The sequence below is a fragment of the Ursus maritimus genome, unplaced genomic scaffold, assembly GCF_017311325.1.
Source record: "Ursus maritimus isolate PB19 unplaced genomic scaffold, ASM1731132v1 scaffold_1, whole genome shotgun sequence".
NCBI classification, from domain to species: domain Eukaryota; kingdom Metazoa; phylum Chordata; class Mammalia; order Carnivora; family Ursidae; genus Ursus; species Ursus maritimus.
In genome coordinates this window covers 59637596-59664257 of record NW_024423343.1, presented here as the reverse complement: position 1 = coordinate 59664257, position 26662 = coordinate 59637596, and the positions used below count along the sequence as shown (strand labels likewise).

General features: G+C 41.6%; 1 protein-coding gene and 1 pseudogene across 2 annotated transcripts in view; one reads left to right on the top strand and one right to left on the bottom strand.

Moving 5' to 3' along the window:
- GAD1 (glutamate decarboxylase 1) overlaps positions 1–17457 on the top strand; it is a 38644-nt gene extending 21187 nt beyond the window's left edge. The window contains exons 6-16 of one of the 2 annotated variants that reach the window (XM_008687105.1): positions 2208–2320; positions 3449–3564; positions 3649–3728; positions 3952–4006; positions 5305–5421; positions 6557–6621; positions 10058–10136; positions 11247–11396; positions 13717–13824; positions 15769–15858; positions 16649–17457. In XM_008687105.1, coding sequence (XP_008685327.1) covers positions 2208–2320; positions 3449–3564; positions 3649–3728; positions 3952–4006; positions 5305–5421; positions 6557–6621; positions 10058–10136; positions 11247–11396; positions 13717–13824; positions 15769–15858; positions 16649–16822 — 1147 coding nt within the window. In that variant the 3' untranslated portion in view covers positions 16823–17457. Of the gene's footprint in view, positions 1–765; positions 803–2207; positions 2321–3448; positions 3565–3648; positions 3729–3951; positions 4007–5304; positions 5422–6556; positions 6622–10057; positions 10137–11246; positions 11397–13716; positions 13825–15768; positions 15859–16648 lie in introns of those variants that run through there. The other variant, XM_008687106.1, reaches the window with a different exon arrangement.
- A 496-nt stretch (positions 17458–17953) lies between these two features.
- LOC103659889 lies at positions 17954–26224 on the bottom strand (annotated as a pseudogene).
- Positions 26225–26662: the final 438 nt, after the last annotated feature.

The following is a 26662-nucleotide window of genomic DNA, read 5'->3' as shown; positions in this document are numbered from 1 at the left end:
AACTGGTCCTTCAGACCCCAGCAGGGACTGTCAAACAGGATGCAGCAAGACCAAGAAGCAGATGCTGGACTCATCCTAGTAAGCTTCCTCCTCAGGGTTGGGAATGGTGCTGTACCATCTTCATCTCCTCAGTACATAAGATGCCACCTGGCAGGGAATAATCACTCAATATGTATTTATTGAACAAAACTGGAAGAAGGTTTAGGAACTGGGTACCTGGTTCAAATAAGGAAACTGAAACAGATGAGATCAAATGGTCTCATGATCAAACTCTGGAGACTCTTCCTCCTAATACTGAGAGTAATGGCCATGTTCCTGGTCCTTAGGTAGCATCACTAATTCATACAAACCTGGGACCTAAATTAATTTAAATCATGAAGTGGACCAACCCCCTGACCTTCAAGGCCATTCCTTCTCCCTTCTGCATGTGGTTCCTGCTGGCCATCTAACACTGACTTGACTCCAACTCAGATTTCATCTAACCCTTGATAAGGTTCTGATATTATGGCGTGTGATTCCATTTGTTCTTTGCCTTTTCCCAGAGAGCCTTCTCACTTGGTATCGTGAAATTCCAGCACACACACTGCCGCCAGTACCTCTCCACCATGCAAACATTTTTGCCATTCCCACATTTCCAAAAATCAGTGGCACTATTGATACCACATTTGTTCAAGAATGTTGGAAGCACATCATGAGTTTGCCTCTTGGGTACACTCAGCAGCACAGGCTAAACCAGGAATCCTTCTCTTCTTCTTCCTTTATCAGGCCATCAGACATGAGGGAGTGTTGGTTGCTACGGTGATGGGGCTCAGAGCAGAACCAAAGCATGATTGTGACCTCCAGAGGTGATGGTAACTGAACACATGATTTCCAAGGGTCTTCCTCCTAAATTTCAAGGGTCCTCCCAAGGAAAATGGACATATTCTTTTTGGAAACAAAATTCTTCTACCAGCAGATATATCCTGAGGGTCCTCCAGGATCTCTTTGTCCTCTTTTACCACTAAGTGATTAATTTGATTGCTTCCCCCATGATTAAAACTTAGTAGCTTCACCTGTGTCTTATTGTACAATTGTTATCTCATCCTTGCAAAGAGCTTTTCTAAATCATTAAGCCAGCAAGAATTCCCATTAGTCCTCAGCATTGGTGTTCAGCCCAAACACCCTAATCAATGATAAAGTCTCCCCATATCACTTGGCTGAGTCAATGTAGGAATCTCTCTTCAGCAAGCATGGTCTGAGCCGAGCCCACAGGCTCTAATGCTTAAGAAGACCAAGCAACAAGCAGAAAGACAAAGAGGCTCAGAGTCAGTAAATATCTTTTTGTTTTCTGGCTTAATTTTCTATGGATGGACCTTCTTTGATTTCTCTTAAACCCTATCCTTGGTACCACAATCTTGTTTCAATGACTAGTCTACTTGACTGTGCTTCTGTTCTCAACTGCTTTGAGAAGAGTATGGCTTGCTACTTCTGAATCAGTTTGTTAGAAGACAAAACTGGCCTACCAGGATATCTGATAACCTGCAGTTAGCTGTGTAGGCCAGTTGACTATCTTATTATTTATAATTGGTAATTAGAAAATCATCACTTATAATTATTCTTGACAGATATTGACTTCAGAGAATTACAGAAACATAGCTGTCCTTGGGGATTATCAGTAGAAAAACCATGTAGGTAATTATATTGAGATCTTTAAAACCTGGGTCAATATTTCCAATTAGATTCACAGTTAGCTTTCAGATGTTTATATTGTTTTTAAAAGATAGATTTTGGCTCTGGGTTTTATAGATCCTACAAGTATGAAACTGGCAGTTGGTTTCGGCCAGTTGCAGACTAATTTTATGTAGAACTTAGAATACCATTTTTCAATTAACATTTGTATCATCTTAGATCTTAAAGGTAAAGGAGACCCAGGAAAGTTACTTTCTTTCCTTCTATTTCTCTGGGTGGACCACATCTAAGACATTCCATTCAGATAAAATCTATTTTGTTGTTGAGAAAGCACAGAGCAGGCACTTCCACCACCTCTCTAGGTAACCCAGGCTGGTTTCTGATATTTCTGATATATGATTGGTGACTTACTGAATTTCCAGGAAACAAATACACCTTTTTTTAGAACCCAAGTACAAACACTAAACCAATCATCTGTGTTCCCCAGACAAGTGGATTGACTTCTGTATGTTCACTTTTTTTTCTCACCACCTTTTCAGGTTTACATATGAAATCGCACCAGTATTTGTCCTCATGGAGCAAATAACACTTAAGAAGATGAGAGAGATAGTTGGATGGTCAAGTAAAGACGGTGATGGGATATTTTCTCCTGGTATGTTTCTCTTCTCTAGATCCTTGGGATCCTTGAGAACACTAAACACAAAGTGAGTTTGTGGAAGAATAATGACCTTAAAAAATACTGTTTTTCAATACTCCTGCCCTATCTTTGTGAGGGTGAAGGCTAGCAAGAATGCTGCATTCTATGTGTACTGTCTAACCGAGCCTGGGCCTCACCTGTGAAAACTGACAAAGGCTGTGTTCAAATCATGCTAAACAACTCTAGTCTGTCAACAACAATTTGCTTCATCTGAGGATCAGTGAATCAACATTATCAATTGACTAATCAATTTCAGCCAAAATAGTATATCTACTTCGAATCTTTAGTTTGATGTAGATACAGTAAGAATCTTTAAAACAAGGACAGATATTCTTGGAGGTAAGCAGCACTGTGGGATGGTGTCAGAGACAGCATAATTGTATACAAGGGGAAGAGAAGAAATAAGAATTACAGTTGTCCAGGCAATTCAAGTTGGCCATGAATTTGCCTGTTTAATTGCCAAGAAATTGATACAAAAGCGATTGGTTTGTGTTGGCCAGACATACCTAGATAGTTACCTCCATTCTCCTTGTGATCTTTATTTAAGTAAACACGAGTTTAGTTTTATTTTAATAAACTTAGAGCTCTCCTAAATGACTCAATAATTCAGTTGAGCTATTCTTTGAGGAGAGTTTCTCGGCAATGTCACTGTTTCCTTCTGTAGGCTCCATTACTCTCTCTTTTTCTGTCTTTCTGATTCAGAGAATAGATTCATCTTTGTGCAGTAAATAGATGGAGCAGAAAGTGAAAGCAGGAAAGTTGTAACTCACCTGTCTCTTTGCAGCCACTGCCACTGCCACCTCTTATATTTCTGTCTAGGCTTCAGGTGGAACGGGCATTGGAGTACATGAATCACCTCCAGCCAAACTGCCTAGATGGCTTTGGTAATGAGTATGACTACCCGTATTCCTAAGGCAAAGGGACCAGAGGGAAGCCGTGGCAATAGGGAAGCCAGCAAAACCTATCAGGATATTGTTCCTCCCATTTCTGCCTCCCTTGTCTCTTAAGACACCAGCTCAGTCTTTGTTATTAGAAACAATAATGATGGAGCTTCATACCTCCCAATGTATCTACTTGCTATAGGGGGAGCCATCTCCAACATGTACAGCATCATGGCCGCTCGATACAAGTTCTTCCCCGAAGTTAAGACAAAGGGCATGGCGGCTGTTCCCAAACTGGTCCTCTTCACCTCAGAACACGTGAGTTGGGTGCCCTTGCTTGTGGATTATGGTGTTTTATAAGAGACTGTCTAATTTCCAACCTCAATCCTCTGTTTGCTGCAGAGTCACTATTCCATAAAGAAGGCTGGATCTGCACTTGGCTTTGGAACTGACAATGTGATTTTGATAAAGTGCAATGAAAGGTAGGCAGGGGAGAGTGAATATTAGGTTCTTGATGTATTAAATGTGTTCATCTGTTAAATTTGTTTTATTGTGCTTAAGCACTGACTCAGTACAGTGTGCCAAGCTGCTAATGGTCTGTTGAAAATATCCGATTAAATTACTTTTTGCTGCCGCTGAAGTTTTTTTCATGTGCAATCTCATTGATTCTTCATTTTAATTTCTCTTCCTTTTTAATAATTACAGGGGGAAGATAATTCCAGCTGATTTAGAGGCAAAAATTCTTGATGCCAAGCAAAAGGTATGTACCCTGTGGTGCACCTAAACTCCAGCAGATACAAATTTTTAAAAATATCTTCTTTCTGCCCTAGACAATAAAAGTCTTTGATAATATAAGAGACAATTTTATTGTGTTTCTAAAATTATAATCTCAGATATTTGCTTATTTCCAATTACAGGATGATTTCACTTTAAAGCTGTGTCTATACAGTGTCATTTTCTTAAAAGAAAAAGAGAAATTCAGTCTTAATTAAGCCACCTGTCCTATCTCTATTATGCCAAGTGATTAGTTTGATGTACTTCAATAAATCCACTACCCAAGTATCATGAAGACACAGCCCAATTGAGCTTTTTACTTGCTACTTGTTAGGTATAATCTCATTGTAACAGATACCATTTTAGCTTAGGCTTCTGGTTAGCAGAGTGCTTCCATGCCGTGGCAGATGGCCCATGGACGTGGTGAATCCAGCCTCAATAAATGCTATTAAGGAAAAACAAAATCTCACAGAACAGATGTATCCACAAGGCACCGCCAGGTAGCTATCAGGCATTTACCAGCTTGTTGTTTTGGTTTCATCCTTGTAGCTCATTTTCTAGCTCTGGCTGTTTGCTGGTCAGTAGAGCAGATGGATGGAAATGTTGCTACGACTGAGCAAGGGGCATGGGTGGAGCTGAGCTTGAAAAGAACCCGGGACTCCGAGAGTCCCCCAAGCCTGTCCTAGCCCCATTATTCCGCTTAACTCATGTATTTCTTGTTCACGTCAAAATTTTACTGTGCCCACTATTCATGAATTTTTCAGCTTCCTCTGTGTTTTAAATAAGCAAACAATGCTTGAGCATAATTATTACATCAATACACTTGGAGCAATACGGCTTCTGAAATGTATAATACCCAGAAGATGTTCGGCACTACCTGCCCATCACTGCAAACACTTACTATTACTCTTTCCTTCTTTCCTCTTTGCCATAGAACCTATCACTAGCGAACATACTGTGCATTTTGCTCCTTTAATTTTGTTTGTTGTCTGTCACTCCCCACTAGAATGTTAACTCCACGAGGACAGAAATCTCCATCTGTTGTGCTCACTGCCGAATTCCTCCACGGCTCTGCAACAGGACCTGACACATACGTGTCACTCAAAAACTATTTGTTGAATGAATGAGTACATGGACCAACAAAGAATTCTCCCAGATATCATATCTGACAGCACATCAGCTCAGCTGATCTCTGCTAGAAAGAAAGGCTACCGCAGTTCTTCTACTTCATGTGGAAAGGAGAGGGGTGGAAACACTAATCAGCCTGTCTCTCCTCCCTCGTAGGGATTCGTTCCCCTCTATGTCAATGCAACTGCGGGCACGACGGTGTATGGAGCTTTTGATCCAATCCAGGAGATTGCAGATATATGTGAGAAATATAACCTATGGCTTCATGTCGACGTAAGTGCTAGAACTCACAGAGGGGCCAGTCCGTTTGCGGGGCGGGGGGAACAGCTCTGCTTTACGATGTGCCGCAAGCTTCTCCCCGTGCCCCAGCCAGCCCTCTCTCCACGTCACATCAGCTCAGCCCTCCTGTGGCCTCCAGCTGGCCATTCGTGACGGGTACATACTACAGGTCTGTAATCTTCTAGGACTCATCCGGCTTCTCACTGGCCCACCACTGTCTTCTGCGGTCCTTGTGAGAATACCGTTCCCCTCACCTTTCCAGGAAGCTTTTGTCTAGACAAATGGCTACAGAGTGGAATATCACTGGTTTTGGAAGGAAAAAAATATAAGCTACAATGTATAGAAAGTAGCCATGAATCTGGACACTCAGCTGCCTGCCTTCAGTCCAGCCATCTGTGACGCTTTTCAAAAAAAAGCCCTGTATCTGGTACATGTAGGAAAAATAAGGCCGTATAAGGAAGATGTTATCAACTAAGAGATTTAGTCCCAAATTTTCCCAGGAACATAAAAGCTACATTTTCCACATGTGAGACTGGGTATATTTTTTCCTTTTTCTCTCTCCATTCTCTTATGGATAGAACTTCTCACAACTGGACAGTTTCTGCCAGACTATTGAGCACATGACCAACAACGGCTGTTCTTGTGTCATGTGCTGTCCCAAGCTGTTCAGTAAATATGCATCGGGGTCCCCACAAAAATGTCTTGCTGTTGTGGGACCCCCAAGCCTGGCAGACCTGCTGGTTTTTTCAGGAGCCCTTAGAATTCTCCCCTAGGGAGAATCGGATGGCAGGCTCCAGTCCTTTGAGTCACTTCCAGAGCCATGGTGGGGCTCCCTGAGCGTCCCTGGCTTTCCACAGTACTCCAGGCCTTTGGGTCTTGGCACCATGGACTCAGACCCCATTTGCCTGTATCATTCGCACAGCCCCTCTGAGGTTAACCTGGAGGAACTTTTGAAGAAGTGACAAATGATAAATAATTACAGCTGCTACTGGTTGGACAATCAGTGTGGGTTCCTCATGGTTTTCACCATTTACGTTCTCTCTCATATTTTACTAGAGGTGTGGAGTGATTGGTGTGCGATTCTTAACCGTCGCCGCTCCTCCTCCCTCTCCTGTCTCTGTCCTCACAGGCTGCCTGGGGCGGCGGGCTGCTCATGTCCAGGAAGCACCGCTACAAACTCAGTGGCATAGAAAGGTAAGGGCCTGAGCTCAGGGCCGCCTTTCACCCAGGCCATCAAATACGCCGTGCCCCGCGTCCGCCGATGTTCCCCACCCTGATTCCCAGGGTCTTCCTTCCGTCGGACTAAGTCCGTGTTAGTTCGGTAGGCATTTATTGAGCAATTATTGCATGCTAGGCACTGGGAGATCAAAGATGATTCCCAGCTAAACGAGTCCTCAGTGAGTTCACAATTTAGGAAGAGAGACAAACAGGTAAGCAGTGACAACACAATGTGGTAAGCACAGTGACAGACGTGATTGCTAGGTGACCAGCTAGTAGAGAAGAGAAAGTGAGCAGTGCAGGGATCTAGAGGCTAAAGGAGATTCGCCAAGGACACAGAAAGGGGCACGGATTCAGTACACTCTTCTCTCTCATTAAATTTACTGCTGAGAATGGGGGACTTCTAACTAATTTAGTTGATCTAACTCAGTTGATCGGTTGAGCTAACTAATTTATTTTCTTGCTCACCATTTAAGTTCAGTGGGTAGTTCTAAGATAATAGGATTTTTTTTTCCCTAACCAGTACTACTTTGTACCTTTTCCGGCCCAGTATCAGAACCATTTCTGCACAAGCTCCCAAACCGAAGCCCCCCTCTTTGTTCCCTGTTCTTCTCAATCACTGAGTTTACTTGGATGGCGGCCAAAGCCTTTGGCGTGTTTGGACCTTGCACCCACTGCAAATGGCAGTCCCCTCTCCTGGCATCTACAGTGGCTGAAGAGGCAAAGACAACTTCCCAGAGGAGCAATGAGGCATCCAAACCCATCTGGGCTTTTCCCAAGTCACTCACTGCTGCCAGGACACCCCCATCTTGACCTAGGAGAACCAGGCCCCTACCCCGCCAGCTAGAATCAGGACCATTTCTTGTGTTCACTTGCTAACCTGGCACAATTCATGTCAGAAACAGAAGCTTCTGATCAGAGAGAATCGAGCCCTAAGACAAATATGATTTTAACCTGACTCCAATGTATTGATCCCAAATGAGCTCACCTCGACTCATGTATTCATTCAGCAAATATTTTCTGAGCACCTGTCATGAGCCAGGCAGGCACGGATGTGAGTCCTTAGTTACCTGCCTTCAGTCCAGCCATTTGGGCACTTTTCTAAAAAATGTGTATCTGGTACACATAGGAAAAATAAGGCAGTATCTAGAAGGTATTATCAACCAGGAGATTTACCTTCCTGAAGCTTACTGTCCAGCAAGCTAGATGTTCCTAAACAAGGAGGCGTTTAGTCTATCCCACAGTAGAGAAAAATAAAGCAGGGTTAGGAAACAGTGAGGACAAAGGCACGCCATTTGAGATGGGGTAGTCAGAGGCCTTCCTGGGGATGTGACATTTCAGCAGATACGGGGATAGAACGAGACAGGAAACAAGGATACATAAAAGAGTATTCCAGCCAGGGGAAGGGCAAGTATGAAAGCCCTGAGGTAAGACTGTTCTTGGCAAGTTGGAGGACCATCAAAGAGGCCGGTGCGGCTGGAGCAAAGTAGAGAGAGGTGGGAGCAGACTGAGGGGAGAGGTGCATAGGGAGCAGGGAGAACACACCAGCGGCTTCTCTCACAGCAGGGGCTCTGGCTTGAGTTTCAGTTACCTCTACTGTGCCTCTTTCCTTCCGGTTCAGTTTTGAAAGGCCAGTGTCCATGAGAGTGGGACTGACTCTTCGAAGCATAATTATATGACCCTATGACTTGGAGGATAATATACTAAATGTAGATGAGTCAGCCCAACTGTACTGTAGATTTCTCAGGCGATTTCCATTTTCTGTCTTTGCATCCAGGAGAACCTGAAACATTCTGCACAGATTTTTCTAAGATTTTAAAGCATATATGTCTCCTAAAAGAAATTGAATCCATATCATGTCTTGTTACTTTACATTGGGAACAGCAAAGAATCATTTACTTCAGACCTCTAAGACATTCAAAAAACCATTAAGACAGTTTATGAGAACCAAATAAAATTTCTTAATGACTCAGTGAATGATAGCTATGAGAAAATTGATTAAACCCACTCCCTTTTAAATATGGCTCGACACTGATGACTTTCACTGTGATAACATTTAGTCACCTTTTTAAAGAATTCTTCACAGGTCTCTTTCACAAAGGTTATTGTACTATGTGCAAAGGGGAGAAGTACTTCAGGCCTTACTTCTCCTTGAAACACAGTACTCACCCTATAGTCACCTAGACACTAAATTGTTTTCCATCTAAAGGACCTCAGCAAGATGAAGAGGTTAAACATTCCCAGCAAGGATTTAGCTCTAGGGAGCACAGAGGCAGTATAATTCAGGGCCCGTTGGCGTGTCTGGGGAAAACATCCTTCACAGGTATGAAAGTGCAGAGCCCAGCTGTGGGCCAGGCCATTGGGAACGAGTCTGAAAACCACTGAAGCAAGTTACCCCCGTTTCAGTCATCATGCGCTCGACTCAGTTGTCTCTGTAATGGCTTAGCCAGTGTGCTCCTTAACCCTTTTCTCAAGTCTGAACAACCGATGTGGTTGCTAGGAAACCATGCTTGTTCGGCCATCATTGCAGCCTACGCTGGCAACGTCATGTTCATTTGGCACTAAAATAATGCTGCTAAGGAGTCAAAATCTAGAGTTATCCAAACGATCCTTGCTTTTAGGTGTCACTCACACACTACCTCCTAAGCGGGTAGGTCAGCATTGCCAGCGCATTTTATAACTAAGAACAGGAAAGCAGAGGGAAGCCGGGGTCTGGCCTAGAGGGAGGCAGGCTCGTGGAAGAGTTACGAGCACGGGCTCTGCCGTCCGACGTCCTGGACTTCAGTCTCGGCTCCAGCACTGCCCCACTGTTTGACTTTGGGTGATGCATTTAACCCCTTCATGCCTCAGTTTCTGCACGTAAAAGAGGGGATGAGAGTCCCTACATCATAGGGTTGTTGTGAGAATTAGATATTCCAGGAATGGTTATTAGCGTCTTGTATGTATCCAGTCATTTATCCTTTATTAACTTTTGGGAGGGAGACACTATTCTCCCCATTTAACCAATGGGAAAACTGAGGAACAGAGGAGTTAGGTTACTTGCCCAAACTCACAAATGTCAGAGCCAGGATTCAGACTTAGACAGTCCGGCTCTAAAGCCTGAGTTCTTAACCACCATACCGTACTGACAGAATGCCTGCGAAGCTCTCAGAACAACAGGACACATAATGAACATTCTTCACAAATGTTAGCTACTATTAACAACAGTTATTTGGAAGAGGCAGTCTGCGACGTAGGACCTCAGACTGCCTGCAGAATATTTGTTTACTGTTTGAGTAGCCTGTCTGGGGGACCAGGCATCGAAAACGCATACCGACTCCAGTTGCAACGGGTGGTGTTTTCCTCAAGAGGACAGTTGCCTCTTGCTGACTCCTGCACCTTCTCCTCAGAGCATATCATGTGCTTCTTTCAGGGCCAACTCAGTCACCTGGAACCCTCACAAGATGATGGGTGTGCTGTTGCAGTGCTCTGCCATTCTCGTCAAGGAAAAGGTCTGTACTGCCCGCAAAGATGAGCTGGCAGCCTGAATGTGCTTTACGAGGCACAAGAAGAGAAAAGCATGTTTTCGTTCTGTTTTGGTTTCATTATTATTATTATTATTTTTACTGTACTTGATAAACACACAGATTGACAGCCCCATTGAAACTACCATTGCTGTTCTTTCCTGCCCTTGTCTCTTAGCCTTCCGCCAGCTCGAGCCTCCTCTTGGCTCTTGCTCTCTACTGCCCTCCCTGCCTGTTGTTCAGCGCTCGGGGTCCTGTCCCTGACGGAAACTATAGGGCCTTATTTCACTGCGCATTCCTTCCTGTTGGTACTAGCAAAAGTGAGAGCCGTTGGGTGAGCCACCAACTGGATACAAAAAGTGCTCCCTGGAACATACTACAAGTTCTTAGCATGAGTTCGTGGTCCCAAGAGCTGAAGTAAATTAGGCAGAACAACGACTTAGGACAACAAGGAATGTTGACTAAAAAGCTTTTGGAAATAAGTTAGTTCTTTAAGCGTCTACTAATAGGACCCTGCCCTCAAGAGCACTGTTGCTTCAGTAAAATATATGTATACTGAGGCATTCCAAAGATCTGTCTCCAGCTTGTAGGAGCCAGAACCTGCCCAAGCTCTTTACTACTTTCCTAACAGAGTGTCTGTTAACATTATAGGAGATCCCTGGAAAAGACTAGAAGACTTGGGGGGCAGCACTTTGGGGGAGGAACATTCTTCACCACATGACACTGTTCTACCCACTGCAGGGAGTTTATATCTGCAGCCCGGGTCCACTGAACACCATAGCATTTCCCAGTCTTGGAAACAACCCAAAACACCCACACACATTTCTTAATGCCCCCTAGAGGGGGCAGTGGGTCCCTTCTTGTAAGCGTCTGAGACAAAAAATCATTTTCTAATTAGTGACAGAGAGAAAGGGGCAAAGGTTTTTCCAAAGCTGGTTTTCAAGAAAGCCATCAGAACAAATGGAAAGCCTTATAAAGACATTAGAAGAAAGGTTGCATGTGATCCCAAGTCTCTCCTTCCCACCAGCCCTGTTTCAAAGCCATTCACATCTCTGACCTATGACTACAGATGCAAACTTGTCTTGATTTTCCTGATAGGGTATACTCCAGGGATGCAACCAGATGTGTGCCGGGTACCTTTTCCAGCCAGACAAGCAGTATGATGTCTCCTATGACACTGGGGACAAGGCAATCCAGTGTGGCCGCCACGTGGACATTTTCAAGTTCTGGCTGATGTGGAAAGCAAAGGTACGAAGGAGAGAATTCAGGAAATAGAGCAGAAATGCAATTTGCACAGGCTGGCTGGCAAACGAGAGGCAAAGATATATCACAGATAATTTAACATGTGTGTAATCAATATCTAGATAATTGAGTTAACTGTATTTTCTTTGTTTGCAAATGAGATCACTTTATCCCTTATGTCAAAATCTCCCTCCTTCCATTCAGTCTCCTCAATTTGAGTTAACATGAAGTTTTCTTGTAACTTTCTCTTATAACAACTAAAAATTTTGCCAAGATAAGGACTTTCTCCATAATCCTTTAGGAATGCTGAAGTTATTTAGTGCAGATGTAGAGAAAGAGAGAGAAAATTACTGCATTATTCTATGCAGAACCCTGAACTTCTTTATGAGGCCTTGAATCATGGAATATATGTGATAGTTTTTAGTTCTATTTAACTAATGGCTTTCCCATTATTTGTACTTTATATGCTATTCTGGAATACTGCGTACTTTATCCCGAGAAATCCTACTGCTAGACTAAGGCATGCTGTGTCTGCATTCAACCTTTCGGGTTGCATTTCTGTGTCTAGAAAAAGAAGCAAACTATAGAAATCTCCCCCTAAATATGGGTGAGGGAGATGATCGCCATTTCAACTATTTGTTTCAAAAGTATGCAATCAACTAAGGTAATTTTGATTTCACAGCTTTATATTGCAACCGTTGTTCTTACTTACCTATTATAACTTAATTTTAATGACGTCTACATTTAAAGATTGTGTCTACTAATACCAAAACAACAAAGTTTTCCAGCAAAACATCTAGTCAAATGTTTTTCTGTAGGAAGGATTTGATGGATTATTAGTTTTTTTCCTCATTAAGTCATTTTGTCTCAATATAGAAATAGTCTGATTTCTACCACAAAGTAATCATAGGTATTTTAAGCATATAAACAGCCATGAATTACAACAAGAGAAAGAGCCCTATCATTTAGAAATATAATGACCACGTGGCCTACATCAGTAATTTGTGTCTTCATTTTGCCTAACAATAACCTCTTGAACCATCTACGGGGAATTCGGCTTATAGTGAATTCGTTGCTGAGGTGGGATCCCAGTACGGGCTTCTTTCTCAAGTGGAAAGTGGACTGGCCAAGGGACGCCTGGCTGGTTCAGTTGGTTGAGCAACTGCCTTCAGCTCAGGTCATGATCCTGGGGTCCTGCATCAGGCTCCTTGCTCAGTGGGGAGCCTGCTTCTCCCTCTGCCTGCCCCCCCCGCTTGTGTGCATGCGTGCGTGCATGGATGCTCTCTCTGCATGGCTGCGCGTGCATGCGCGCGCGCGCGCGCGTGTGTGTGTGTGTGTGTCTGACAAATAAATAAAATCTTTAAAAAGAAAAAAAAGAAAGAAAGTGGACAGGTCAAGGTATCACACTCAGCAGTGACTACTTGGGGAGGCTAATGCTTTGCCTGTGTTGGACTCTTCCCAGGCCCACTAACAATCCACAAGCCAGCCTTGTGCATCTGCTCGCCTTGTTAACACCAACCCACTCAACAACCCCCTTGCTGCTGTTATTAATCAGCCACGCTGGCTTTTGAAACTTGTGCTCAAACAGTTTGTCAATAGCTAGAGCTGTTCCAATTTTAGGGCATGTACTGAGACCACCTGCTGCCTGCCTGGCACCAAAAAGGAGTGATTCCATGTTATGTGCAAGGTAGCTTGCCAGGGAGTATGGAGGCATGGTTGGCTAGGGCTACAGCTGGGGAAAGTGGGTTCTAAAGTAGTATTTCACAAACTCTGTGAAGAACCAGCTGCGTTTTTTTTAACCTATCATAGACCAATACAATAAATGATGATGAATTGCTAGAAAAATGAAATAAAAACTATATAAAGTTTAAACATCAATTTTTAAAACTAGAGTCAGTAGACATAAAATTACTCTGTCAAAATGCTCTTAAAATTTCTTGCTGCTTAATCTCGATTTCTGTTCTCACATTTGTATGCGCCAGTTACAGTTTGTGGACAGCCACACCTTGAGCAGCTCTGTCCTAAAGCAAACCAACAATAGGCTTCAGGTCCAGGCTGTGAGTCACTAGAAGGAAACTAAAAGCCCTATTGGAACTAACTGCCCAGAGACTAGAGTACCTTCCAAAGAGAGTAGACATGCTTCATTTTATTGTTTGCAGTGCTGGGAAGAAACTGTACTCATTTAATTAGGTGGCTCTTCCTAACCATCTCCAAGAATACTCTTACGTGTGTTCCCAGTAGACAAGGTCAGCATAGCTTTCTCAAATGCTCATCACAGGAAAATGCAACACATCACCAACCAACATGACTTCTTTTTCTACACCAGGGCACAGTGGGATTTGAAAATCAGATCAACAAATGCTTGGAACTGGCTGAATACCTCTATGCCAAGATTAAAAACAGAGAAGAATTTGAGATGGTTTTTGATGGTGAGGTGAGTTGTCATCTTAGACTAGATGCATAACATTTCCAGAAAAGCTAATGAGGGATGCTCTCGAGCCATGTTTTCCCACACTGCCAGAAGCTGCATCTGAATTTTTATTCTTATGTACTCTTCATTTAATTCCCTCTGTGTCGGTGACCTTCTCTTTTGATATCATTGGGATGACTTTTGGCCTTTGCCTTTGCTAAGATGGTACAGCTCTTGACCAACCCTTTGCAGACCAGAGGCCTTTACTTGCCTGTTGGAATCCATTGTCTTTCCTGGGTATGTCTTATTATTGTGTTGAACCTCCAGGATAAAGTAGTTCTCAGTTCCAAGAAGTTTATAAGACAGGTATATTCTTGTCTCTCAAGACTGGTTTTAAAATGAAGTTCTACTTTACATAGCTTCATTATGAGGAGAGCAAGATAAAGTTGTTTCTGCTCTGGGGCACTTGGTGGCTCTGTTGGTTGAGCATCCTACTCTTGATTTCAGCTCAGGTCATGATCTCAGGATTGTGAGTTTGAGCCCCGTATTGGGCTCATGCGTGGGGCATGGAGCCTGCTTAAGATTCTCTCTCTCTCTCTCCCTCTCCCTCTGCCCTTCCCCCTCCCCCACCCCCACTCTCTCTTAAAAATTTTTTTTTGTTTCTGCCCTTGAGTTCATATCCACATCGCATACAGTAAGGTACTTGTCATACTAGTATTGACTGAATGCGTGCTGTGTGCCAGATCCCATGCCATGAGCTGGGTTATAGAGTAGTGAGCAAAACAGGCACTGTCTCTGCCCTAACAGAGTTCACAGTTGGATAAAGAAAGTTAGAGGAGGAGCCAGCGTTCAATAAAAGAAAACCCACTCATAAACCAGCATAGTGTAACACCACCTACGTTCAACTTAGTCTATTTATCAGGCAACCTCAACTATTAGGAACGTGTGGAGAGTCACCAAATGAGGAAGAAAAACTCCTGAGCAGTTCAACTTAATGACACAGTGTTCATGCATTTCACCTATGGGACCGCACTTGGAATATTGACACTATTTTGAACATTCTAGCAGTTTAGAGCAATGTGATATCTCAAGCCAGCTAGAGGCAGGCAGGGGATGGCAAACAGCAGCGAGGAAGGATATTGAAAAGTTATGCCAAGAATACAGAAGAACTCGAAAAGGATAGGTTTTAGAGCAGGGACACTTAACAGTTCCAGGCATCTCCGTGAGACCTGTCTTATGGTTTAGACATGATATTAATGTTCATTATAATAATCCTGAGTCATCAAGAGAAGATTCAGTATCAGTATGAGAAACTCATAACATATTCGATACCCAAATGAGCTGTGCCAGGTATCTGCTCTATATGAGGCCCTACAAAACGGCAAGATGGATAATACTCTTCTGAAAACCTGCCCAAATGTAATAATTTTTTAATATTTCAATGTTTAAAGGTGGTAACTTTGAAATCCTGAATGGCTCAGTCAGTTGGGTGCCAACTCTTGATTTCGGCTCAGGCCATGGTCTTGTGGTCGTGAGATCGGGTCATGGTCTCAGGGTTGTGAGGGGGAGCCCTGCATGTGGCTCTGTGCTCAGCGCAGCCTGCTTGTCCTTCTTCCTCCCCTTCTGCCCCATCCCACTCGCGCATACACACTCTCTCTCTAAGATAGATAAATAAATAAAATCTTTTAAAAAATAAAAGGGTAACTTTGGTCATCTAGAAAGTTGGTCACAGGAAGCAGCTCTCTTGCCAGATATGACTGGATAAACCAGGATTGTTCTTCCTAGTAGAGAAGTAACATTGCCTTCAAGATGGACTTGAAACCCTCATAAAAAAGAATTTTTTTTTTTTTTTTTTTTTTTTTTTTTTGGTCTGAGAGCCTTCCACCAAGGGTACACAGGGGTTTGGGAATAGCTTTCTTTCAAGTTCTCATAATTTTCTGATGTGTTTTTTTGTGAAAATCTCTGCAGCCTGAACATACAAACGTTTGTTTCTGGTATATTCCACAAAGCCTCAGGGGCATTCCGGATAGCCCTGAACGACGGGAAAAACTACACAGGGTATGGAATCTTTCCTTATCTCATCTAACCCTCTGCAATTTCTCTAACAGTCAGAACATCCACACTTTAATGTGTCCTTCTAATGAGGGTGACATAAAAAATAAAGACTTGGGGTGCTGGGGTGCCATCTTGTTATATTCTTTTTGAATCTGGACTGTCCCTTTGCTGGGATTCACATTTGGGGGGAGCTGCTGAAGGACGCATCCCTGTCTTAGGTTGGTGTTGCTATATGCGGGGCAGAGGAATGATATACATATTCCTAGAAACTTCCATATTAAACTGTGTCTCTTAAAATGTCTTTTACTAAGTTCAAGTCCACTCTAATGCTGATTCATTCTAGTTGTTAGTTTCTATATCCAGTTTACTATTTGTAGTTGTTGGTATTAGTATTGAATTTATATAATATTGCATTCATCTAACAAATATTCATTGAGTGTAGTGTATGTGCCAGGCAAGATCCTGGGCTCTGGATTATTCAGAAGTCTTAATTTGTGTTGCAGCCCATAAGAGTTTTTTGTTTTTGTTTTTTGTTTTATCATGGTTCTACGACTGACTTTCAAAATTCAGTCACACAATAGTTTCTGAGGAAATTTATGATTGGGTAGACTCAGTCATTGGATATAAGCCACTGAAGAAACTCGGATATAAAACATTTGCCTTTATGCCAGTATAGATACAGACAGTAAAAAGCAAGAGGCTCTTTTCCTCAACTAAGAAATGGGTTGCATTGTTCAAAAGAGAGTGGTGTTAATGTTGGTCTTGAGTTTTGTTTTGTGTTTTCCATCACAAGGTGGCCCCCAAAATCAAAGCGCTGATGATGGAGTCTGGCACGACCATGGTTGGCTACCAGCCTCAGGGGGACAAGGCCAACTTTTTCCGGATGGTCATCTCGAACCCAGCCGCTACGCAGTCTGATATTGACTTCCTCATTGAGGAGATAGAAAGACTGGGCCAGGATCTGTAAGTGCCCTCCCCAGAACATGAGTTCGTGGGAGTTCCCTCTCCTTCTGGCACTCTAGACCAACCTCTCTAAATGGCTAAAACACATAGGCTATTTCATCGAGGGGAAATATAATATCCCGAAGAATACTGTTTAAACCTTACTTAAGCTTGTTATAGTTAGTAGGAAATCATGTTCTTTTTAAAAAGTTGCCCATTAGGAACACAGTATATATGTACAGTTATATATACCTCTCTCTATATGTATATGTATGTATCGTGAGTGTGGCTCGGTGATAGATCACAGCATGTCTCCCATTCCAAGAGAATTAACTTTACCTTCTCGGTAACTACCGAGGGGCCAAACATGCTGCAAACCAGCTTGCGCAACAATCCCAGGAAAGATGTTTTTCAAGATGTTGTGTCATAGGCACCAAGGGACATACTGCTGGCGAGAGTTGACCTCGTTGTCAGTGTTTCTCCTAACCTGAAGAGATGACGGATGAGACGAAGTACCACTAGATGACAAGAGTCACACCCTCTCCATTAGCATCCAGTTAGGGGAAAATCGTAGCAGAGTCATTGTTACAGGTGTACTGTGGTTGTATTTTTAGGGACTAATTTGCGTAGATTGTGTATATTTCTGTTGTCTGACCTTCGGGGGCGGGGGATAGAGAAAGAACACATGTAATGATTTCAATGACTGTTTAAATTGTAGGTAAATGAAATAATTGCTTATTTATATTCAGAGATTTACCATCTTAAAGAGGCGTCTTGTATTTTCTTCCCATTTGTAATGTATCTTATTTATATATTAATGCAGTAAGTTCAGAAAACTGTTTATGGTATTTTCGTGCATTTTGTGAGCCAAAGAAAAAAGATAAAAATTAGTGAGACTTGTATTTATACTAGAGTGCCCTTAAAATAATGATCAAAGCGTAAGTTGACTGTCTGTAAGAGAATTCTGGTACTGTACATAGAGTCATCTGATTGGAAATCCCAGAACTTAAACAGCGTCTGCTCTTCTATTACCCTCCCTGTCTGGCTATCTGTCTAGTGTTCTCAATGCTTTTCTAGTAACCGTTGGATAATAACTAGATCTCCTGTAACTTTGTAGTAGTTCATGACCAATCTCTGTGACTTGCTTAGCTCAAACCTAAGGCAACGTTTCCGAGGACCTTCTGAAGAGCTCCGATAAATTGACCAGGCTCACAACTGTTTTTGAGGAAAGGAAATTCACACTGTGCGTTTTAGAGTATGCAAGAAGAATATAAATAAATAAAAATATTCTCCATGGAGAATTTGAACGAAATTTTCTTCTAGTTTGTGTTTCATGCACAGAGCTTTCCAGGGATGGTTACAGATCACCGCAGCCCATCCCCTCTCCACCAGCTGCCACAGGTGATGGTCACTGCCCTTCTTAAGCTGGGACTCAACCCACTGTCATAGGTTACCAAACCCCTGATCTGTACAATCATTCTGATTGCAATTAAATAAAATTTGAGATTCAAGCCCAGAGAAAAAAAAGCCATCCCTGTTTCTCATTTTCCTGTTTGCACCTTGGAGTTCCATTCATGCAGCCATTCAAAACCTGTTTTCTTCCTCTGTCGCAGGCACTGTTCTAGGCACTGGGGTTACAGCGATGTGCATGGCAGACAAATGTTCCTTCTAATGGGGATCTTACAGCACTTGGCCTCTGTGGTATCTGAATACCTCTAAGATCACGGGATCGTGCCTTGCTGCTGTTCCTGCTCGTACGGTGGGCCTGATTCACTTTTTCAGGGAATATGTGTTGGTGCTGGATCATTAGGAAGTAGGACCCACTTTCTACATTCTATTAAGCTTTCATAATACTATTTCACTCACTTGGAATACAAGGAGCTCTCTCTTCAGCACATGGAGGGATTAGGTAAGAGTCCTTTGTAATGAGCATACTGACCGCACACATAACTGTTGTCGTAAGACCAGGTTCCACAGGGAGATGATCCTAAAGTCACTTTCTTCTTTCTGCCACTGTTCCTTCCAATCCCCTCTGAGGTATGATTCTTTGCACGCCCCTGTTTGAATTCAGGTCAATCTCATAGCTTTTCTGGCCTCTCAGTTACAAGAACAGTTTCATTTTAGCAATCAAATGTCCAGCTCAATGTAATAAGGGAAGACTTCAAGTTTTTATACAACAGAGAGTTTCTCCCCTCCCTTGGTCTGGCACTGTTTTAGGCTGCAATCTCATAGTGCTAGGGGGAGACAGGCTGGTGGTGGGACAAGGTCAGCTTCTTTTTTTCCTCTTTCAGCTCATCTCTGCTCCCTAGTTACTGCATTTTCCCTAGGGGCAGAGGGGTTAAAGTAAGAAAGGCACAATTTTACGTAGCTGATAAATTCTCATCTAGCATCAGGGCCTCTGGTCTGTGAAATTTTTTTTCTCATGGGACCATTTGGGAGTGGGGGAGGAATGGGGATTTTTCTTTTATTAAGGTAAAGTCTAAGATACAATAAAAGTCATTCCTTATAGTATACTGTGTATAGTATTCTGTGAGTTCTGACAAACCCATTCAGTCCTGTAACCACCACCACAATCAAGATCCAGAACAGTCCATCACACCAATAAATGTCCCCCTGTCCCGTTATAGGCAGCGCCTCTCCCAGTCCCTAATTCCTGGCAACTTCTGGTTTGCTTTCTGTCCTAGAGTTTGGCCTTTCCCATCATGTAAATGGAATCACATAACATGCATCCTTCTGAGTCTGGTTTGTTTCACTTCACACAATGCATTCGAAATTCATCCTTGTTGTCGGCATCAGTCGTTAGTTCCTTTTATTAGTGCGTCGTGTTCCGTTTGTACGGATGTACTGATGTGTTTGTCCATTTCCTCACACAGGGAAATTTGCGTTGTTTGCACTTTGGGGCAATTAAAATTCACTATAAATGTTAGTATTCAGACTTGGGTGTAACGTAGGTTTTCGTTTAACCTGGGTGTTGCTAGATCAGACTGTATAGAGTGTGTTTGACTGTACAAGAAACTGCTGTAGTGTTTTCCAAGGTGGCTGTACCATTTTGCATTCTCACCAGCAATGTACAAATTTTCCAATTGCTCTGTATTCTGATAGTTGGTATTATCAATTTTTTAAAAATTTTAACCTTTCTTTTTTTGGTTATAGTTTTACTGAGATATAATTTACATGACCATATCATTCACCCATTTAAAGTGTACAACTTTCTGGTTTGCAGTATATTCAGAGAGATGTGTCTCCATTACCACAATCAATTTTAGAACATTTTCATCATCCTAAAAAGAAACCTTATACCAATGAGCGGTCTCTCTTCATTCCCACACAAGCACTCCCTCTAGCATACCACTCATCCACTTTCTGTCTACAGATCTGCCTTTTCTAGACGCGTCATATAAATGAAATCACACAATCTGGTTTTGTGACTGGCTTGTTTCACTGAGCACCTCATGCGTGCTGTAGCGTTTATCAATATCTCATTCCCTTTATTGCTGACTAATATTCCACTTGGAGATACACTACATTGTATTTACCCATTCATTAGTTAATGGACATTGGAGTTGTTTCCACTTTTTTGGTTATTGTAAATAATACTCCTATGAACCTTTGTATACAAGCTTTTGTATGGACATATGTTTTCATTCTAATAGCGGTATCTTGCTGTGGTTTTAATTTGCTTTTTCATGAAGCACTTTTGACACATCCCATTGAGGCCCTCCCACCTCATCGCATGTGAGGCAGTCAACGTCTCTTCTCCTGCGACCACTTAGAACTCAGACCCTCAGCTCTGGGCCCCTTGGCAATCTACCCTGTCCAAACCTTATGTTGGAAGTTCTTCTCCTCAGGCAGTACTCTTGGGTGGAGTCCCTTTTATTTAAAATCATTATGTGGAATATATAAGGAGGGTTTTTTTTTAACAGGCATGTAAAGGATAAAGAATGACGACATGATACTTGCGTACCCACTACTCTGCTAAAGAAATAGAATATCAGTACCTTATTGCTGTCCAACCCATCATGAACCTTTCCTAACTGGATGCTTCCTCTTTCCCAAGAAATAATCACTATTCTGAATTTTGCATTAATCACTCTCTTGTTTTTCTATATAGTTTTACCACATATATATGAATCATTATTGTTTAGTTTTACCTGGTTTCACACTTTATAGAAATACAATAATACAGAATATATGTACTTCTGTGATTTGTCTTTCTATTCAACCTTATGATTTTGTAGGACCAGAGCTAACCTATAGAGGGTCTTGTGCAGTTTTAAAAAGTAAAAAAGGCACCCCTCCCTTCAGGGACAGGCGTCCCTGTGCCAGTGTGTACAGCTTGGCACATGGAGCATAGACTAGATTTCAGTGCCTGCTGAACCCATGGCCACAGCCTGCGATCACAGCCTTAGGTGGTAGCCTCATGTTTTTGAGATTTACCTTTGATGATGGTTCCAGCCAGGATTCATTCATTTTTATGGCTATTTCATCGCATGAATATACTTCAGTTGGTTTATCCATTTTATTGGGGGTAGATGTATGAATTTTTTCCAGTTTTCTGCCTTTAGGGCCAATGTTGCTATGAGCATTCTTGTACTTGCTGGCTGGTGCACGTGTAAAAAATATTTTTCTAAGATTTATATCTGGAAGTGAAATTGCTGGTCATGTTGTTGAACTTCACTGAGTAAAGCAGAGTGGTCATACCAGGTCGCACATTAACCAACAGCACGATGGTCCATAACCTCACCATCACTTGGCTTCAGAATTTTGCCAGTCTAGTGAGTATGAAGTAATATCTCATTGTGGTTTTAATTTGTCTTACCCTGATTAAAAATGAGGCATCTTTTCACATTTTTATGAATCATTTGTGTTCTCTTTTCTATGAAATGCCTAAATCATGCCCTTTGTCCAATTTTCAGTTGAGTTGTTTATCTTTTTCTTATGATATTTAGAAGTCCTTTATACATTCCAAGTACTAATTCTTTTTGATTATACGTTTAGCAAATATCTTCTCCTAATTTGGAGCTTGAATTTTCATCTGATTAATGGTCTTTTTTTGGAAACGTAAGTTCTTAACTTTAATGTAGTAGAATTCATCAGTATTTATCTTTGCATTTTCTGCTTTTTCGTGTGTCTTAAGAAATTCTTCCCTATCCTAAAGTCATTAAGATATTTTCATGTATATATTGGCTTCTAAGTTTTATGGTTTTATTCCTTTCACATTTAAGTCTCTATTTGTCTTGAATTTTTTTTTTTTTTTTGGTGTTTGGTTCTTCTTCAAGAGTGAGAGTTATTATTAGCCCTTTACTCTTCCATGTAATTTTAGAATCAATTCATCAAGTTCCACAAAAAAATCCTATTGGAGTTTTATTGAAGCAGTGACTCAGTTTGAAGAGCACGAGCATATTTTCAATATTGAGTGTAGTAATCATAATCGTAGTCGTATCTCCGTTTAACTAGGTCATCTTCAATGTCTTTCAGTAAAGTTTTACAATGGATATGCACTATTTCTGATAGGCTTATTCCGAGGTACTTTATATGGTTGCTATTTTAAATGGCATCTTTTTTATTGAAGTATAATTAACATATGGTATTATACTAGTTTCAGGTGTACAACTCAACAATTCTATATGTTACTCAGTGCTCGTAATGATAAGTGTATTCTTAACCCCCTTGATCTATTTCACCCAAAAATGGCATCTTTTAAAAATTACAATTTCCAGGGGCACCTGGGTAGCTCAGTCAATTGGACGTCTAACTCTTGGTTTCAATCCAGGTAATAATCTCAGGGTTGTGAGACTGAGCCCACATCGGGCTCCACACTCAACACAGAGTCTGCTTTAGATTCTCTCTCTCCCTCCCCCTTTGTCCCTCTCCTGCTCACACATGCTCTCTCTCTCTCTCTCTGTAAAATAAATAAATAAATCTTTTTAAAAAATGACATTTTCTAACTGACTGTTGCTGATGTATGCAAATATAATTGTCTTTGGGGTAATGATTTTGTATCCAGAAAGCTTGCTAAAATTCAAATAATTTTGATTCTTTAGTGTTTTCCAAATAGGGAAATATACCATTAATGGATAATGACAGCTTTATTTATTCCTTTTTGATTATTATACCTTCCCCCACCCCTTTTCCTTGATATGCTGCTCTGGTCAGGATATACAGTACAATGCAGAAAAGAAGTGTTGGTAGCAGGCACCCTGGCCTTAATCCTGATATTAGAGGGAATGCTTTCACCGGTCACCATTCAGTTTTATGTTTCCTTTAGGTTTTTTCATAGATGCCCTTTATTGGGGTTAAGAAATTTCTTTTTATTCCTAGTTTGTTAAGTTTCTGCAATAAATAAATGTTTAGTTCATGTAGTATTACTCATAAATAATTTGTTTTCCACGTCTTTTCTTTTTTTTAATTAAATGAGTTGACAATTTTATTTTCACATTTCACAATACAAATGAAAATTGCTTTTTTTTTTTTTTTTGGTCCCACTACCAAAGTGGGCACCATCATGGTACGGGTGGGAGGTCTCATCATTGGCATGTGGCCTCCCATTGGCAGCCTCATTCCAGGAGCAGGTCCCACCGGCATCATCCCAGGAGGGGAAGGACCCATCATTGGCATCGTGGGAGGGCCCCCCATATGGGGTGCTGGCATCATACCAGGGCAAGGAGGACCCGGGAGATGGGGGGGAGGTGGGGTCATTGCCGCTGCAGGAGGAGAAGCAGGGAATGGAGTAGAGGTAGCTTTCCTTGTTGAATGCGGCAGGCATTTTGTGGATCAGGCTCTGACCCGCTCCATCCCTTTCTGATAGTCTTTCACATTCTCTTTGTGCTTCCTACCACTGCAGTGTGTCTTCCTCACAGACGCAGAGTCACGGGTGAGGAACGTGGCACAGCAGTCACATTAAAACTCAGATATGTTGCTCTGCAGACCGTTGGCCACTCCATCCCGCACCACCTGGAAATGACCTTTTTGTCTTTTTGAGTCCACTTTTGCAAGTTAGATTCTCCAAGAATTTTTACATAGGTTTTAAGTTTTCAGATTTATTGGCATAAAGGTGTCCATAATTACCTCTTCTTTTTTTAATCTGTTGCATCCATAGTTATAGTCTTCCCTTTTTTCCTTATACTGGTAATTTGTGTCTGTGTTTTTTTTTTTTTTAAGATTTTATTTATAAGTAATCTCTACACCCAACATGGGGCTTGAATTCACAACCCCAACATCAAGAGTCGTATGCTCTTCCATCTGAGCCAGCCAGGCACCCCTGCTTTCTTTTTTTATTGATTAATCTCAGCAGAGCCTTGTCAGTTCCATTAAACTGTTCGGAGAATGTCTTGGTCAATACTCTCTATTGTATGATTGCTTTTACCTCATTAATTTCTGCTTCTGTGTTTATGATTTCCTTTCTTCTACTTTTTTTTTTTTTAAGTCTTCTCTACTGTAACTTTTTCTAACTTCTCAAGTTCTATGCTTGGGCCATTAATTTTGAGCATTTCTTCTTTTCTAATGGAAGTATAGGATAGATATTTCCCTCAAGCATCCATCCCTTTAGCTATATACCACACGTTTTGACACACAATTGTTTTGTTGTCACTCAATTCTATGTGTGATGGATTTGTTGATTTTCCCTTGTAGTTTAATTTTTGCTCTGTTATTGGGTAGAAACAAGTTTGTAATTGTCATATTTTGCTGGTGAGTCATAACTTTCATCATTACATGCTGACCCACTTTTTTGGCTGCCTTTCCTATATTTGGATTAATTCTATGTTATTTTGTGCTATTTGTCCTATCCTTTTATGTTTTTCTCCCTTTCTTGTAGAAGATTTTAATTAGTTGAGTTTCGTCTCTTGTTTCTGTTCTTCAGTTTTAACTTATGAGACTAGAACTGCTCCTAAATTACAGTCTTGATGTCTGTTTTTCATCGCTCACCCTAAATAAATTAGCATGAATACTTTACCATTTCAATACTTTACCATTTCAAAAGTTAATAATTTGCTTTCCTCATAAATCATGTAAGAACCTTAGGTCACTTTGATCCTCCTCCTAATACACGTGCCGCTGTTAGCCAGTATCTTAGGTCTTTTTAACCGTACGATCCGTGTATTATTAATAGCTTTATTCAATAGATTTTTGCTTAGTTATACCCACGTATTTACCACTCAATTTATGCATGGTATGTTCTTACATCTCAGACCTTCCATTTGGGTAATTTTCTTTTTCATTGATCTGCATGTGTTTGAACTTTTCTTTGCTGAAGCCTTTTAATAGCCCCTCTCTGAGAATGGGCTCTCTAACTTTGCTCCCTGGGCATCGTTTGTGAGGCTGGGTTGAAAGCACAGTGATCCAAGGGATTTGCTGCCTTGAAGCTGGAAAGGGTAACTATTAGATAAGGTGACTTTGTTCAACAGGAAATGTTCCAGTCACATCAAGGGGCCCTGCTCCTAGGCATTATGGCAATTCTGTTATCTCTTACAGATAAAGGAAACCAGATACATGCATCAAATTTACCTGCAAGAATCTTAAAATCCTTTAATCTGAGCAAATGATGTAAAGCAATTTAGTAAAAGGGATTTTACTATATTTTGGGCTGAAGACTGGAATTTTTTATAATACAAGGTTGCTTTAATATTCTAATAAAACCACTTACAAAAATTCTCCTCCTGATTCCCTCAGCCTCCATTATAAACATCTGTGTTTTATGCCTGCCTGACGTCTAGTCTTTTTCTGATCACATTACTCTAACTTTCCTTTGACAGAATATCCTTTCTTTATTCTTGCCCAGTATAATTTGAAGGGATGAGCCCACTCCCTAGAGATCTCCTGACTCAGGTGTGGCAAATCAGGACATTCCATCCCCTGGACCATAGGGATGGACACTTGACCCTAGACAGGCTGAGGATATTCCTGAAGTGAGGTCATAAAGCCTTAGACAATAAGGATTCCATGTGTAAAGCAACATGTGAGAAGCCTAGGAAATCTTGGCCTTGACATAACAGATGGAACAGGGGTCCCACCTTGGAAGCCTACACTATGTTCACCCTAAGATTCTTTAATAATGGCTCAGTTTGTCCAAAGGGCTATATTAGTTTCCTATTGCTGCTGTAACGACCACAAATTTAGTGGCTTAAAACAACATAAATTTATGTTCTTAAGAGTCCCAGAGATAGAGCTGAATTCCTTCTGGAGGCTCTAGGGGAGACTCTATTTCCTTGACTTTTCCCGTTGCTAGAGGCTGTCTGACTTCCTTGGCTCATAGCCCTACTTCATATCCTCGTCTTTGACTGTCCTGCCCCCTTCTTTCCATTACAAGGACCCTTGTGATTACACTGGGCCTACTTAAATAACCCAGCATAATCTCCCCATCTCAAGATCCATAATCTAATCACATCTGCAAACTCCCTCTTACCATGTAACGTAACACATTCATCATTTCGGGGATAAGGCACAAGGACATCTTTGGGGTGGGGGGTGCTATAGGTAGGATCCACCATGAGTTAAATTCGCACTGGGGGCCAAAGTACCTCCTGACAAAAACTTCATCTGAGGAAAAGAGACAGTGTTCTAAGGACAATGATTTGGTGTGAACAGGAATCCCTTAAGTTCAGCAGGAAATGTCTTGTTGAGATTTTAATTTTTGAAGAGGCAGCCCTTGGATTATTCCTAAGAACTAGTATCAGAAATCTGAAGAGGCGGTGGTAAGAAGAGAAGTTGTTTCACTACAAACTGTGAGACACGCAGAACACAAGCAGGTATGGTTTTGTAGCCACATAACAGTGGAATCCACATGGGGATTTTTGGGGAAAGGGCCATGCCTTATGTCTAGATCTCACATTACCAGATTAAGTTTGGTTTGAAAAAAGACGCTAAT